Source organism: Macrotis lagotis, chromosome X, assembly GCF_037893015.1.
Source record: "Macrotis lagotis isolate mMagLag1 chromosome X, bilby.v1.9.chrom.fasta, whole genome shotgun sequence".
NCBI lineage: Eukaryota > Metazoa > Chordata > Mammalia > Peramelemorphia > Peramelidae > Macrotis > Macrotis lagotis.
The window spans coordinates 207,910,047-207,927,125 of NC_133666.1; the positions used below are offsets into that span (position 1 = coordinate 207,910,047).

Genomic DNA, 17,079 nt, shown 5'->3' on the forward strand with positions numbered 1-17,079 from the left:
CCCCCGACTCTCCCTAAGTAAAGGGCAGCACTTTCCCCGGGGGTCCGTGCCCCCGACTCTCCCTAAGTAAAGGGCAGCACTTTCCCCGGGGGTCCGTGCCCCCGACTCTCCCTAAGTAAAGGGCAGCACGAGGTTGCGGGCAGCCCGCGCGGCCCTCCGGGCGGGGCATTATTCGGCAAGTTGGCACTGCCCGGCTCAGCTCCAGGCCCGCCCGCTCTGGGCTCTGGTTAGGGGGAACGGCCTTATTCCGCCGGAACGTGGACTTTTATACTTTTAAAACTCAAACATTTCACTTGAAATTTTAGAAAACCCGGCGGCGGAGTTTGTGGGGGGGAGGGGCGGTCGGCCCGCAGGGGGCGGGGCCGGCCGAGGGGCGGGGCGAAGAATAGGCGCGAACCCCGCAGCCGCGGCGGAAGAGAGGAAAAGGAAGTCCGCCTGTCGGAACCGTTTCCTGCCGGGCCGCCGGAAGTGCTCGCAGCTACGGTTTCTCCGAGGGGAAAATGGCGCTGGAGGTTCGAGGGATGGAAGACGGTGAACTCTCCGAGTCGGATTCTGACATGACGGACACGGTAACGAATAGCGACGATCCCTTGCAGCCCCCGCAGCTGATGAGCGGCGTGCGGGAGGGCGTGCGTGGCCGTGCCGCCTCCGTCCCTGTGCCAGGCCGCGGGCGGGGGGAGGACCAGGGCGCCAGCCCGGCAGCCAGCGTCTACCGAGCACGTTCCGGCGTCAGGTGTCAGCGGAGAGCCGGCGCCCCTGCGCCAGCCCCGGCGCCGAGCTGCCCGGGTGGGGCTTCTCCGCCCCCCCCCCCCCCCCGGCGTGCTCGCAGCCGTGCTGCTGGAGTTTGCAGAGAAGATGCCAAACTGCACCCTCGTTTGGGATTTACTTGCATTGCCAAGTCACAGTTTGATAGGCTTTAAGGGATTGACTTTAATGCACCACACATTTTGCCCCCCCCCAGTTTATTCTGTTTCATGTCTTAATTGATAAACTGTATCTTATAAGATTCTTGAGAGTGGGGACAGTAATGTATTTCTGCATCTCCACTAATGATTGCAATGAAAAAATTCTGTGTGCTTAACTGTTGCTTATACATGCTGCCCGGGTGGGACTTCACCGCCCCTCCTAGCAGTGCTGTTAGACTACAGTTTGCAGAAAAGATGCCAAAATTCACCCTCATTTGGGATTTACTTGCATTGCCAAGTCACAGTTTGATAGGGTTTAAGGGATTGACTTTAATCCACCACACATTTTATCCCCTAATTTATTCTGTTTGTTGTCTTAATTACTGAACTCTATCTTAAAAGATTCTATCTTAAAGATTCTTAAAACTCGTCTTAAAAGATTCTATCTTAAAAGACTGGGGACAGTAATGTATTTCTGCATCTCAGCTGATGATTGGAATGAAAAAATTATGTATGTTTAACTGCTTATTAAATGATTCCTATTAAACCCGAATCCACTGATGTGGATCTAGGTAGCTTACAATATAGTAAAGCTTTTAAGTGTGTGTGGTTTTTTCAAGGCTATAGGAGGTGGTCGGAAAAGCATAATCAGTAATTAAAGCTGATGCAGTATTATGGATGCCTTAGCATATCACCACTTTCACTGCCCATTAGGAATTTTCCATCTAATGCAGAAACAACCGCAGACTTGTCTGAAAAAAACTCTTTTAAACACAAAAGAGAAGGATTCCAAGGGAAAAAGTTAGTTCAGAGGTTAGTTTAGCCTTTTATTTTCAAATATACTAGTTGCAATTTAAAAAAAAAATCTATAGCAGGAATTCTTATTAGAGCTGACAAGTCCAAATGATAAAGTCAGCTGTGGTGGTTTTTTGTTAAGGAGGAACCATTATTCATTAAATGCTGCTCTAGCAGTAATGGTTTAATAATTTTTAAATAGTCAGATTCCATATGAAATTTTCGAAAACTAGAATTTAGTTTGGTCACAAGACTTTCTTTGCAGTCTAGTGCTGTTTTAAAGTGGGCCAGGTTTTTCTTTAAATTAGTTTTCTTTTTAAAATTGGCAAATGCTAATCTGATTTGGGTTTTTTTTTAACCTTTTGTGAGGTTGATTGTTTTTTATTCATTTACAGAAAGAACCAGATGGCGATATTTCATTCAGACCTTTCCAGAGTAGCATTGCAGTGGCTCCAGTATCACAGTATCGAACTATTAAGGGTGTAGAATCAAGTGAGGAAAGCTTTTCTGATTCAGATGATGACAGCTGTCTTTGGAAACGAAAGAGACAGAAGTGTTTTAATCCTCTTCCCAAACCAGAGCCTTTTCAATTTGTACAGAACCATCAGACACAGCATATTTTGGGAGGAGGGAGGAAGATCAACAACATATGGGGTTCAGTACTACAGGAACAGAGTCAAGATGCAGTGGCTAATGAACTTTGTATACTGGGAATGGAAGGCAACATTGACAAAAGCAGAGAGTCAGAGACTTATAATTATTTGCTGGCTAAGAAATTAATGAGGGAATCACAACCACAAACTGGAAAACTAGACAAAGAATTAGATGAATATATGCAGGAAACTAAAAAAACCACTCCAAAAGAAGAAGAGAATGGACAAGGTCATATGAAACGGAAACGACCTATCAAAGACAGAATAGGGAACAGAGTAGAAATGAATTATAAAGGTCGATATGACATTACAGAAGAGGATCCTGAAGAAAAAGTAGCAGATGAAATTTCTTTCAGGTAAGTACTTAACCAGCTATCAGCCCTTACTTAGCCTTCACATTAGTTGTCCCATCCCTAAGTTTGTTCTTAGTAAAATATACCTAATATAAGTGTACATATCATTGTTTAGTCACATCCAACAACTCATGACATTTTTAGAATGGTTTGCCATTTTCTTCTCTAGATCATTTTACAGATGAGGGAAATGAGGCAAACAGTTATCTATCTTGTCCAGGGTCACATAGCTAGTAATTGTCTGAGCCCCAAATTGAACTCTGATCTTCCTCATTCCAGGACTGGTATTCTATTCACCTACTATCCACCTAACTGTCCAAGTATGTGTATAGTTACCATTTTGGTCTAGGTTTTTAAGTGCCTTTGCATAAAATAAATGAACTCTGATTATATTTCCCTATAGGAACATGATTGTGTGTTGTTAACTTTTAAACTTGATGTTAAGGGAAGGCATGAAATGAACATGAAAGTAACATACATAAATTTCAACAAGACCCTTTGGAACAATTTGCCAAATTTTTTTGAATCCAGTAAGTTTGATCATGTGTTTGCTTATCAATATATAACAAAAGTTATCAAAAAATAATTAGATTTATGTTTTCTTTCTCGTATTCTGAGGCCTCTTTTCTTCTCTGTCAATACTATCTTATTTGCTTATCTCATTACTCCTTTTGGTTCAGTTATTTCTTTGTAGATGTTTGTCACTTCTATATACTATAGATGGATCTATATACTATAGATGGATAGATATACATACATATAAATAGCTCCTTAATCTTTCTTGAATATCAGTCTCATATAACCAGATGCCTTTTGGATAACTTGCACTGGATATATTGTTGACATCTCAAACTTAATATGTCCACAATGGAATTTTTCTCTCCAACTCCCTTCTTCCTGATTTCCTTATTACTGTTGATGATACCATCATCCCGTTCACTCAGCTGAGAACTTTCAGTGTCCTTCTGAACTCCTCGCTCACATTTCACATATCCATTCTGTTGCTGTCTTGTCATTTCTACTTCTACCACATCTCTTATATACATGCCCTACTCACACAGTTACTGTCCTAGTTCTTGCCCTACTGACAAAGTACTGCCCTCATTACCTTTTGCCTGGAATATTTCAATAACTTTTTAGGTGGTCTCCCTCTTTCAGACTGCTCAGTTGTCAAAGTGATTTTTCCTAAAGTACAGCTTTGTTCATGTCACCTTCCTAGTCAGTGGTTCCCTGTTAGCTCCAGAATCACTCCAAATCCCATCTGTCTGTTAAAGCTCTTCACAACCTATCCCCTTCTACTTTCTTTGTCATCTTACATGTCTTTCCATGCACTTGCTATATTAGTCTATTTGCTGTTCCTCACACATCACATTTGTCTCTGTCTGTCTGTCTGTCTGTCTCTCTGTCTCTCTCTCTCTCTCTCTCTCTCTCTCTCTCTCTCTCTCGGCCTTTATTCTTGCCCAGTCAGCCTGAAATGCTGTTTCCTCAACTCTTCCTCTTAGTTTTCCTGTCTTCTTTCATGTCTCAGATTAAATGCCATTTTCTTCATGAAGACTCTTCTGATAATCCCCAGCCCCTCCTTAGAATAAACCCTCCTCTCATTACAATATGCAGTCGTTTATTGTTAACTTGTCAGAGTTAATCTCCAAGGGTATTTAAGTATTTTGGGTTCCTAGGTTTGTCTTCCAAAAGGGCCATTGACCTCATTTTATTGAATATTTGCTAATCCTAATTAATAAGTTGATTATTAATTACCCAGAAACGATGTCTCTCAGACTTTGATTTTATTATAATTCTAAATTTGATGGAGGGTAAGAAAAAATGTTAGGAGTATGATTGATCTATAGTAATACTTTCCTTTCTATTCAAGAGATCATTTGTCAGTTTTCAGTGGTAGTATTAGATAAAAAATTAGGATATTGGGGAAAAATTGGTAGTAGAGATAGAATCATAAAACTTTAGAGCTAAAGATCATGTGGTGATAGAACATCATTTTACAGCCATCTTTAGAAACAAAACCCAAGAGGTTATCCTATTTTTTTGGTATTTTAGAAATATTAATTTCTTTGCATATTTGGTTTGAAAAGAGCTAATATTTGAGTTTATTTTTAAATACTTTTAAGATAATATGCAAGATGGTTCTAGAAAACTGCTGATGAAGAATACTACCCACCTTCTGACATAGGTAATGGACAAAAATGTAGAATGAAGCATAGGTTGTTGAACATGCTAATATGAGAATTTGTTTTGTTGACTTAACCTATTTGTTAAAAGTTATTTTTTTTCTTTCTTTCTACAGTGTTAAGTGGGTTATAAGAGGGGGGGGAATAAATGATTGATAATTGGAAAAAATTTAATTAAAAAAGATAAAAATCAAGACACATTTCTGTGAATTCACATATAGGAGAAATATTTTTCAGTCATTATAAAGCAAGCAGTAATGTTAATATTACTTAATTTGTTCCTTTTTTAGACTTCAGGAACCAAAGAAAGATCTGATAGCCCGAATAGTAAGAATAATTGGAAATAAAAAAGCAATTGAGCTTCTGATGGAAACTTCAGAAATTGAACAAAATGGTGGACTTTTAATCATGGTAAGATAAACAGTCTATTTCTCTGTCTTTGTTTTGCTGGAAACAAACTTTACCTCTATTTATTTGCCATTGATATTGAATTCATTTTAGAATTAATACTAGGTTACTAGTTAAGTCATTGATCATCATCTTAATTAGACCAAAAGGTAAAATAAAAATTGGTCAAAATGTCAAATGTTGCAGAGAAGTCAAAAGGACAGTTTCAGTTGAGTGATGAGGTCAGAAGTTAGATTGCAAGAGGTGGAAAAGATGGGTGAGAGGAAGTGGAACCCATTAGCCAAACATAAATGGCTTTTTCTAGAAGTCTGGTGGTAAAAAGAGGGGGAAGAAAAAGAACTTTTTCAAGGGATGGTAGGGTTCAATACAATGATGTTGTTTTGGTTTGATGGGTTTTTTTTTTGGTAATGGCTTTTATAGTAGCAAAGTGATTCTTAAAATATCTCTCCTTGATCTGTTTTCCAGGTCATTTGGTTTTGTTTGTTTGTTTGTTTGTTTTGCTATGAGATAACTTGAATTTATTTGCTTATTTGTTTTGATCTTTTGACTTTCTTTAAACATTCCCTATTGTTTCATAGTTACTTGTTTCTATTTGGTCCATTTTAATTTTCAGGATGTTTTTCCCTTAGATAAAGTTTTGTACCTCTTATTGAAGGTTATAAATTTTCTTTCCAAACTTTTCTTCTAAGACCCTCATTTCTTTTCCCATTCTTTCTTTTAATACTTGTATTTGGTTTTTCAAAATAAATTTTTTTACCTTTTTTGATCGTTTAATTCTTCCTTCATCTTCTAAGACTTCTGGTTGGACTTGTGCTGAAATCGAATTTTTCTTTGAGACTTTATCTGTAAATATTTTGGGGTCCTCTCTTCTGAGGTTGAGCCTACTCTGTGCTAAATGCTTTTACAAATATCATCTCATTTAATCTTCACAACCACTTTGTGAAGGAAATACTGTTATCCCCATTTTACAGGTCATTTGTTGACAAATTACAATTAAGGAAACTCAGGGTCAGATTAGGTGACTGAATCTAAATTTGAACTCAAGTCTTCCTTTGAGTGGTGGAATTCTTTTTTTTCCCCCCTTGTGCATTCTTCTAGCTTACTTCTTTACTTTGGACTTGATGTTGCAGCTGGGCTCTACATTCTTCTAGTGGGAATATGTAAACTTAACTTGCATCCCTATTAGACCAAATTAAAAAAGAAAAAATGGCTACTGTTTTCTTGGAATATTGAATGATCTATTATTCGACGATTTTTTTAAGGCTATGGGGTTAAATGACTTACCCAAGGTCACACAGCTAGGTAATTATTAAGTATCTGAAGCTGGTTATGAACTCAGGTCGTCCTGACTCCAGGGTCAGTGCTCTATCTACTGTGCCATCTAGCTGTCCTCTCTTCTAGGATCTTAAGGGCATTTAGAACTGAGACCTTAAAAACTTTTGTAAACCAGACCAAGTTGAATTACTGCCCTTCTGGTCTGACCTACATAAGAGTCTGAACTACTACATTGCCATACATACATAGGCAAATCAGGAGAGAAAAGCCCCCAGAGAAGTATCAAAGAGAAGAAGGTAATCAGCAGTGTCAAAGGCTATAGTGATGTAAAGAAGAATGATTGAGAAAGGCTGTTGGATTTGGCAATTAAGAGATCATGGTAACTTTAGAGAGAATGATGACTCAAAAACTGGATTATAAAGGATTAAGAAGAGAAAAGAAAAGAAACTAGAGGCACCTATTTTAGATGACCTTTTCAAAGAGTTTAACCACAAAGAGCAGAATAAAAATAGCATAATATTGCAGATTTAAGTATCAAAGGAGGATTTAAACACACACACACACACACACACACTTCTAGTAACAGAGCAGAAGTTGAGAAGAGAAGAAGGTTGAACCTAAGCACTGAACTTAATGAGGAAGGAAGAAGAGTGTCAGGCAGGTCAGTAAACATTGGATTCTGAATGAACGTTTAGCCAGTGCTAGAAAGAATGACCAGGGAGGCTGGCTCATCAGGAGAGAACTCAGAGATGCTAACCTCCTAGTTTTCCTGGCTTTCTTCAAGTTTCAGCTAAAGGATCATCTTCTGAGAGAAACTTTTTCCAGTTGTCTTTAATCTCAGTGTCTTTATTTACTCTCTATTCCAAATTTTAGATACATGCAAACATACATACATGCATGTGTGTGTGTGTGTAGGGAGACTGTTGGAGAGTTAGGTTATACATTGTTATTTGTTACCTTTCTCATTAGACTTTTGTTTAACATGGTGCTTAATAAATACTAGTTGACTGATTGCCCTCCAGGAATTTATAATGAAATTGGGAAACAAATTTAACAGTGAAGAAATAATTAGGGAGTAAGTATTTAGAATTTAACTATAGAATCTGTGATAGGCATTGTGATTAGCATTTAACAAATGTTATCTCATTTGCTCCTTACAACAGCCCTGCATGGACAGTGGTGTTATTCCCATTTTACAGCTAAGGAAATAGGTTAAGGTGTTAGAGTCCCACACCAGGAAGTATTTAAAACCACATCTGTACTTGGATCTTCCTGACTTCAGAGCCAGTGCCATTTCCCCATGACACCTAACTACCTTAAAATACAGTATGATACAATACATTATACTTGTACTCCTTTTTGTAGAATGGTAGCAGAAGAAGAACACCAGGTGGAGTTTATCTGAATCTTCTGAAAAACACACCAAGCATCACTGAGGAACAAATTAAGGTAAAAATTTTAATTCCCCATATGGAATTTTGTTAAATTATTATGGTATTGGAGAATTTGTGCTCCCTGCCTGTAGAAATAGGAGATTGAACAAGGCCATGTGGTATAATTTTGCTGTGGTGAATTGATGTTTATCCTTCATTTTTTTCAAAGACAACTGTAGGTGATACCATAACATGCATGTGGATTAGGTTTGGGTGAATTAGATTTGGTTCTGCTAAATCATCAGCTTCACTTTTTCCTCCAGAACCATCTGGGTCCAGTGGCCAAATATGAATCAGGACAACTGGAAATGGCCTTATGCTTGAAAGTCCTTCACTGAACCTGCTGGCTCCATAAGGCATTTTGTAAAGCTCTGTTTGGAAGTTTTTCTTTATAATGAGCCAAAATTTATCTCCTCACATCTTCTTACATATAGCTCCTAATTTCCTTTCTAGGCTGCACATCCCCAGTTCCTTTAGTTGAGCTTTACATAGCATTGTCCTCCACCATTGTTATCACACTTCTCTGGGTACTAAATGTTCCACCTAAAATGTGGTACCGAGATCTGTACATACTATTCCAAATATGATCTGACCAGACTAGGACACAATTTCCTCCCTCATAGGTGCCCTCAGATCACATTAAATTGTTTAACTGTCTTGTCTCATTGAATGTGAACTCCATGAAACCCTCTGAACTTTCATGTAAATTTTGCCTCCCCCATTTTATATTGTTTATTTCTTTAAAATCTATTTTGGACATTGATACAGAGATCTCTGAAGGGGGAAACACCTATAACTTCATAAATTCAAGAAGTTGACTGGGACAACAAGAGGTTGAGTGACTTACTTAGAGATGTAGCCATCATTGCCTTTTTTCTTTTTTTTAACCCTTATGTCAGACTTCATATTTATACCATTTAAGTTTTAGCTTTTAAATTTGGCCTCTAATTTTAGAGTGAGACCTTTTTGGATCCCTTCTCACCTTCCTATCATTTCCAAATTTGATAAGTATGCTATCTATGCCTCCATCCAAGTCACTGAGAAAAGTGTTTGTTTAAAAGAATGGACCCCCTAGGACATTTCATTAGAAACCTAGGTCTAGGTTTATATTTTTGATTACTACTTTTGGTGACTCATCATTCACCTGGTTTTAAATACACCAAGATGTCTTCATCTTATTCACAGGAATATCCTGAGAGACATTGATCTTCCTGTCCAGTAATCCTTTCCCAAAAAAAGAGAAAGTAGCTAAGTTTGCTATATCTTGGATTTAATGACACCATTTGATTCTTAGTGTTTATCTACTTCTCTTTTTAAATATTCACATCATATCTTTACTATAATACATTTTTAAAATTTGCTAGGAAATCTTGGTCATCCTCATCAGTTTGAAGACTACATCATCTTCCATGTTTTTGCATATATCAAATCTTTTTTTTCATTAAAAATTCTATTTGAGTTTTACAATTTCCCCCAATCCAAATTTCTCACCAGAAAGGTTTGTATGGCATATCTCAAATCTTTTTTTTATTAAAGATTTTATTTTAGTTTTACAATTTTTCCCCAATCTTACTTCTCTCCCCCCCCACCCCCCCACCCACAGAAAGCAATCTGTCGGTCTTTACTTTGTTTCCATGTTGTACATTGATCCAAATTGAGTGTGATGAGAGAGAAATCATATCCTTAAGGAAGAAACAAAAAGTATAAGAGATAACAAGATCAGACAATAAAATATCAGTTTTTTTTCCTAAATTAAAGCAAATAGTCCTTGAACTTTGTTCAAACTCCACGGTTCTTTATCTGGATATAGATAGTATTCTCCATTGCAGACAGCCCAAAATTGTCCCTGATTGTTGCACTGATGGAATGAGCAAGTTTATCAAGGTTGAACATCACCCCATGTTGCCGTTAGGGTGTACAGTGCTTTTCTGGTTCTGCTCATCTCACTCAGCATCAGTTCATGCAAATCCCTCCAGGCTTCCCTGAATTCCCATCCCTCCTGGTTTCTAATAGAACAGTAGTGTTTCCATGACATACATACACCATGGTTTGCTAAGCCATTCCCCAATTGAAGGACATTTACTTGATTTCCAATTCTTTGCCACCACAAACAGGGCTGCTATGAATATTTTTGTACAAGTGATGTTTTTTCATCATCTCTTCAGGTTAGAGACCCAGTAGTGGTATTGCTGGATCAAAGGGTATGCACATTTTTGTCACCCTTTGGGCGTAGTTCCAAATTTCTCTCCAGAAAGGTTGGATGAGTTCACAGCTCCACTTATAGTGTAATAGTGTCCCAGATTTCCCACAACCCTTCCAACAATGATCATTATCCTTTCTGGTCATATTGGCCAGTCTGAGAGGTGTGAGGTGGTACCCCAGAGAAGCTTTAATTTGCATTTCTCTAATAATGATTTAGAGCAATTTTTCATATGGCTATGGGCATATCTCAAATCTTACAGAATTTCTCCCATTCTTCATTTTTCAATGATCACTCACAATGGTTCTCAGTCATGCAGTTATTATTCTAGGATAGTTTTGGACCTGGTGATTTGAAATAATTAAGGGAAGCTCAATTCTTTCTTCTTTCTCTTTTTCTTTTTTTCATTTACTATGGATTTCAACTTGCAGAAAGGCTTCCTGGTTTCAAAAATAGTCTCTTTTAATGGATTGGAGGGAGAGGGTAGATAAGAATAATACTAGATCAATGCTTGTCCTGACTTCTTTGATCTTTCTCTTACATCTAGAATAGTTCATAAGATTTTAATAGGTGTTTTTTGTTGTTGTTTTCTTGATATTTTTAAAATATTTATCACCACCTTCAGTTCATTCTATTAGTTTTTAAGATTTTGTAATAACTTCACTTAATGATTTTATTTACAATGAATTCTCTCACTGGAGCATTACAAATATATATTTCCCTTATTTATTTATTTTTATTTTTATTTTTTTGGATTTTTCAAGACAACGGAGTTACGTGGCTTGCCCAAGGCTACACGGCTAGGTAATTATTATTAAGTATCTGAGGTCAGATTTGAACCCAGGTACTCCTGACTCCAAGGCTGGTGCTCTATTCATTGCGCCACCTAGCCACCCCCAGGCCGACCTAGCCGCCCCCCTCCCTTATTTACACATTTGATTTTTCCCAGCAATAAAATCTTTCCCTATAATAAGTATATCTAATCATTACCTTAGCTTGCATTAAAGGAATAATTGAAAAGAAGTTTCAAAATGGTAATGCTATAAAGTTCATGTGTCTTTTTTAAAGGAAATTTTCTACATTGAAAACCAAAAGGAATATGAAAATAAAAAGGCTGCTAAGAAAAGAAGAATACAAGTCTTGGGGAAAAAGATGAAGCAAGCTATTAAAGGTCTTAATCTTCAAGAATACGATGATGCATCTCGAGAAACTTTTGCAAGTGACACAAATGAGGCATTAGCTTCTCTGGAAGATTGCCAAGAAGGAGAAAGAAAGTTAGATTCAGATGTAACCTTTGAGATTGATCATTCTCTTGATTTGGATGTCTTTTAATAAGATCTTAAATATCTAGGAGAATAAACTTTTCTAAAAAAACATTGTAATTAACTTTTTTTTTAAATTATACTTTGACTACTTCATTTGTTTGCCTTTGCACATGTTATCTATTAAAAAATATTTGTTTCTGTTTTGAGGAACACTGGTATGTGGGAGATGACCTTAATAGAAATGTTGTCTGTTCTGCCTAAATAAAAAAGCTTACGTGTGTTGAAGTCATATTTCATCAATATATTATATGTGATAAACTACAGACAAAAATACCAATAACTTAAGTATAACTGATAATTTAATACAAGATCTTTTTTTTTGGAATTTTCTCTTTTAAAAACTCAATAAGCCACTTTTAGAACTTCTTTAAACATTTCTACTGCATTTTAGTTTTTTGATTTCCTGAGATCCCTTGACCAGCATAAAGAAGTTAGAAATTCTTAATTAAAATATCTTTCTTATCTGACATCTTAGTTCTTTTATTTGATTTCATCAACCTGATTGAGTGAAAGTTAAAAAAAAGTAAATCTTTTCAATAAGATTTTTTTTTCTTGTTACTTCATTACTTTATTTCAGTAAACAGATATGGAGTCATACCTGTAAAACACATTTGGGAAATTTTAAAATCTGAATTTCAACTTATACTAATCAACTTTAACAAAGTATCTTTTCTTCATGAAGGTTCATATAAGCCCTTGAAACAGTGAAGAGAAGAAAACTGGAATTGTGATTCTTATTTTCAAATCACTTAGAAGAACATGAAAACTGCAATAACATATAAGAGGGGCAGCTAGGTGGCATAGTGGATAGAGCACCAGCCCAGTCAGGAGTACCTGAGTTCAAATCTGGTCTCAGACACTTAATAATTACCTAGCTGTGTGGCCTTGGGTAAGCCACTTAACCCCATTGCCTAGGAAAAAACCTTAAAAAAAAAAAAAAATGTACAAGAGATGATATGCAAGTCTTTATTTCACAAACAATTTAAGTTGTAACTAAGTAGGAAGTGGAGAGATTCTTATAGATGATTTTTTCTTTGTAAAGACTTGCAAGAGTAAAATTTGATTCCTGGTAGTTTTTTTCTGAACTTAAAAGGATTTTGTACATTAAAAAAAAATTTTTTATTAAAATTGACATCCACCAATACAATTGTCTCCATATGAAGAGACTTCTTTTTGGGTAATATCACTGTATCTTGGTTATCTGTTAAACCCCCCCATTCTATTTGTAATACATAAATATGACTAAATAAGATAAATCCACACAGTGTTGGTGTCTGAAAATTTGTTTCATTCTGCTCTTCTAATCTATGACCTCTGCCAAGATAGTTCATGGCCTGGTGCATTAAACAGTTATGGTTATTTACAGTATTGTAGAAATTTTTCCTCTGGTTCTTCTCACTTAAGTTTGTATTAGATTATACAGGCCTTTTCAGGTATTTTTGTATTAATGTGTTTTGTGATTCCTTAACCTTACAAAAATATTCCCTCACATTCGTGTCATTATTTAGCCGTTTCCCATATCATTGACAACCTAAAAAAATATGTATGTGGGAGCAATAGGAAGAATAAAAGCATATATATATATATATATATATATATATATATATATAATGTCCAAGTCTTAGCTATATTGTTTTTTAAGAATTTTTTTTTTGCAAGGCAAATGGGTTTAAGTGGCTTGCCCAAGGCCACACAGCTACGTAATTAAGTGTCTGAGGCTGCATTTGAACTCAGGTACTCCTGACTCCGGGGCCAGTGCTCTATCCACTGTGCCACCTAGCAGCACCTTAAGAATTATGTTTTATCACTACTAACCCTGCTGGGTAAGGTTGGCAGCTAGGTCAATGAGAATGCTGTTCAAACTTGCAATCGTAGATTTTGTCCTAGTTTTACCTCAAGCCAGGAGAATTATGAAAGTCAATCATTTGGTAAAAGATACTAAAAAGGAAGAAAATCCTTGAAAACTTGAATTAGTCTAAGAGTCAAGAAAAAGCTTTTATAATGGAAGTGGAATGGGGGAAGGCAAGGGGGAATGGGTGAGCCTTCATTCTCATCAGAAATGGCTCAGAGACAAATAACATACTCACTAAATAGTGCATAGAAATCTATCTTACCCTAGAGAAAAATGAGAGGAAAGGGATGGGAGGAGGGGAAGCGGGGGTGGGGGGGAATAGGTGATAAGAGAGGGAAGATCATGGGAGAGTATACTCCGATACAACACACTTCTGAGCCAGGACAAGGTGAAAGGAGAGAGAGAGAATGGAATAGATGAGTGGGGAGGAATAGAGGGGAAATGGAGGGAAATACAGCTAGTGATAACAATTGTGGGAAAAATATTGAAGCAATTTCTCTGGTGGCTATGATGGGGAAGGCAACTTATCCTAGAGACAGAGCTATTGGAATTTGAACACAGATTGAAGTATACTTTTTTCCTTTCTCACTATTCTTGAGGTTTCTCATCTTTTGGGGGGGAGGGGCATTTATGATTACTCTCGCAGCAAGATTATTGTAATAATATAAAATAAATAAGGAAAAAAGAAAACCAGAATTGGTCAAGTGAAAACTACTGACATTACAAAACATTAAGAAATAAAATCTAAAGAATGAAAAAAGAATGTGAAATATTGAAAAAATAACTGATCTGGAGGACAGATCAAGGAGAGTCAATAAAAGAATCGTTGGATTACCTGAAAATTACAATAAAAACAGAATCTTGAAACAATATTACAAGACATTATTAAGGAAAATTGCCCTGAAATTTTAGAATAAGTGGGTAAAGTAAAAATAGGGAGAAGGGGCAGCTAGATGATGCAGTAGATAGAGCACCAGCCCTGGAGTCAGGAGTACCTGAGTTCAAATCCAGCCTCAGACACTTAATAATTACCTAGCTGTGTGGCCTTGAGCAAGCCACTTAACCCCATTTGCCTTGCAAAAAAAAAAAAATCTGAAAATAAAATAGGAAAAAAATCTATTCATCGCCACCTGAAAGAGATCCCAAGATAAAAACTTACAGGGATATCATAGCTGGTTTCAAATCTTCAAGATTAAGAAGAAAATGCTGCAAGTCAAGAAAAAACAATTTAAATACCACAGAGCCACAATCAAGATTACACAAGGCCTAGCAGCTTTGATATTACATAACCATAAGTTTTAAAATATAATATGTTGAAAAACAAAAACTGGGATTGCAACCAAAAATAATATACCTGACAACATCAATAGTAATCCTGAGGAGGAAAAAAAGGACATTTAGCAAACTGAAAGAATTTCTGGTACTTCTGAAAAACAAAAGATCAGAACTCAATGGAAAATTTGACATAAAAATTCAGGAGAAATAAATTCTTTATAATTTATATCCTTTATACCCTACTAGATGAATGTTGTTCCCCTTCCTTTTATAGTCCAGTTTTGAAAGTTCATCTGGAAGAACAAAAACTCAGAATTTCAAAAGAGCTAATGAAAAAGAAAAGGAAAGAGGTTTGACAGTATCAGACTTCAAACTATTATAAGACAGTAAATATAAAAATTATCTGGTAGTGGCTTAAAATTAAAAAGGTAGATGAGTGATATAGAATAGACATGCAATACCTAGTAATAAAGGACTGTAATTGACAAATGTAAAGATTCAGGTTTGGGGGATAAGATTTAATATTTGGTAAAAATTATTGGGAGTCAGTTTGGCAGAAATCAGCCATAGACCAATATCTTAAATCTTGTATCAAGATAAAATCAAAATAGATTTTGTCCTAGACATAAAGGAAGACAGCACAAGAAAATTAGAACAACATCAAATATATTACCTATCAAGATTCATGAATGAGAAAACAATTTGTGAATAAACAAGAAATAGGGAGCATTGCGAAGTATAAAATGGATAAGTTTGATTATATTCAATTAAAAGTTCCTATACAAACAAAAACAATGTAGCTAAAATTAGAAGGAAAGCAGAAAATTGGGGGGAAACTTTCATAGACAGTTTCTCTGATTGGTGAAAATGATAGATGTTTTTCTTGTACACCCTAAAAGCAACATGGGGGTGATGATCAACCTCAATGGACTTGCTCATTCTATCAGTACAACAATCAGACACAATTTTGGGCTATCTACAATGGAGAATATCATCTGTATCCAGAGAAAGAATTGTGGAGTTTGAACAAAGACCAAAGACTATTACCTTTAATTAAAAAAAAACTTATCTTATTATGTAATTTTGCTATCTCTTATATTTTATTTTTTTCCCTAAGGATATGATTTCTCTCTCATCACATTCAACTTAGAACAATGTATACCATGGAAATATTGTGAAGACTATCAGACTGCCTTCTGTGAAGGGAGGGAAGTGAGATTAGGGGACATTATAAAATTCAAAATAAATAAATTTTAAAAATGGTTGATGTTCTTTAATTGGGGGTTAACTAAACAAGTTGGGGCATATGATTATGATAGAATACCACTATATTATAAGAAAGGATGAGTTGATCATTTTAGAAAACTTAGACTTATGAAGAAAGATACTATTTACTTCCAGAAAACAAACTCTTAATTGAAAGTATGTACAGGGGCGGCTAGGTGGCGCAATGGATAAAGCACCTGCCCTGGAGTCAGGAGTACCTGGGTTCAAATCCAGTCTCAAACACTTAATAATTACCTAGCTATATGGCCTTGGGCAAGCCCCTTAACCTCATTTGCCTTGCAAAAACCTAAAAAAAAAAAAAGTATGTACAGTCTGGTTTTACATATATGTATATATAATAAAACATAGTGCAACATATGTATATATATATATATATTATATATATATATATATATATATAAATGTTTATCTGTACCCTTCTTTAGGACAGAAAGGGGGGGAGGGAGGAAAAAAGTACACAACAGAGAATAAAAGAAAACTTAGAAGGAAACAGAAATGAATCCTCTCTTTGTGTTCTGCTGTATACATGAAAATAATTAGAAAAAAAAATAACTCTTCATTCAAGATGTTTAATGTAAATCATGGGATGTCATCTCTGAGAAAAATCACCACTAGCATTAAGCTGAGTCTTGAATGAAGTGCTAGAAAATTAAACAGGTGAGAAAGGAGAATATTCTAGTCATGGGAACAGCCAGTGAAAAGGAAGATAAACAAGGAAACAGTGTCACTGAGTATATAAAGGGGAATAAAATATACAAGTAAATGTAGGAAGGGACCAGGGTATAAAGCATTTTTAAAGACAAAGGATTTTATATTTTATCCTGAAGGTAATGGAATTACCAGAAGTTTTGAATAAGGGGTAACATCAGAACTCAGATCAGTATAATGCCTAAGTAGAGGATTGATTGGAGTAGGAAGAGACATGAGGCAGTCCAGAAGGCTATTCTAAGTCTAGTCTGGACCAAAATTGCAGTCTGATGTCTCATGAGAAAAGCTGAAATAAATTTTTTTCAACCATGATAGATACTAGATTAAGGCAAAAAAAAAGTTTGAATGGCCAGTCCCTATAACTCCACATTACTCACAGAATATAAACTCTGGGCCCAAGGTTTCATGGGTTCAAGGCTTGCCTTTT

General features: G+C 36.1%; 1 protein-coding gene across 1 annotated transcript; it reads left to right on the plus strand.

The window, feature by feature from the left end:
* The first annotated feature begins 442 nt into the window (after positions 1 to 442).
* Positions 443 to 11,962, plus strand: PHAX (phosphorylated adaptor for RNA export). Its single transcript, XM_074200512.1, has 5 exons — positions 443 to 569; positions 2,096 to 2,709; positions 5,180 to 5,300; positions 7,938 to 8,021; positions 11,274 to 11,962. The coding sequence occupies exons 1-5, from the start codon at positions 501 to 503 to the stop codon at positions 11,535 to 11,537; spliced, it is 1,152 nt and encodes a 383-aa protein (XP_074056613.1). The 5' UTR covers positions 443 to 500; the 3' UTR covers positions 11,538 to 11,962.
* The last annotated feature ends 5,117 nt before the right edge of the window (positions 11,963 to 17,079 follow it).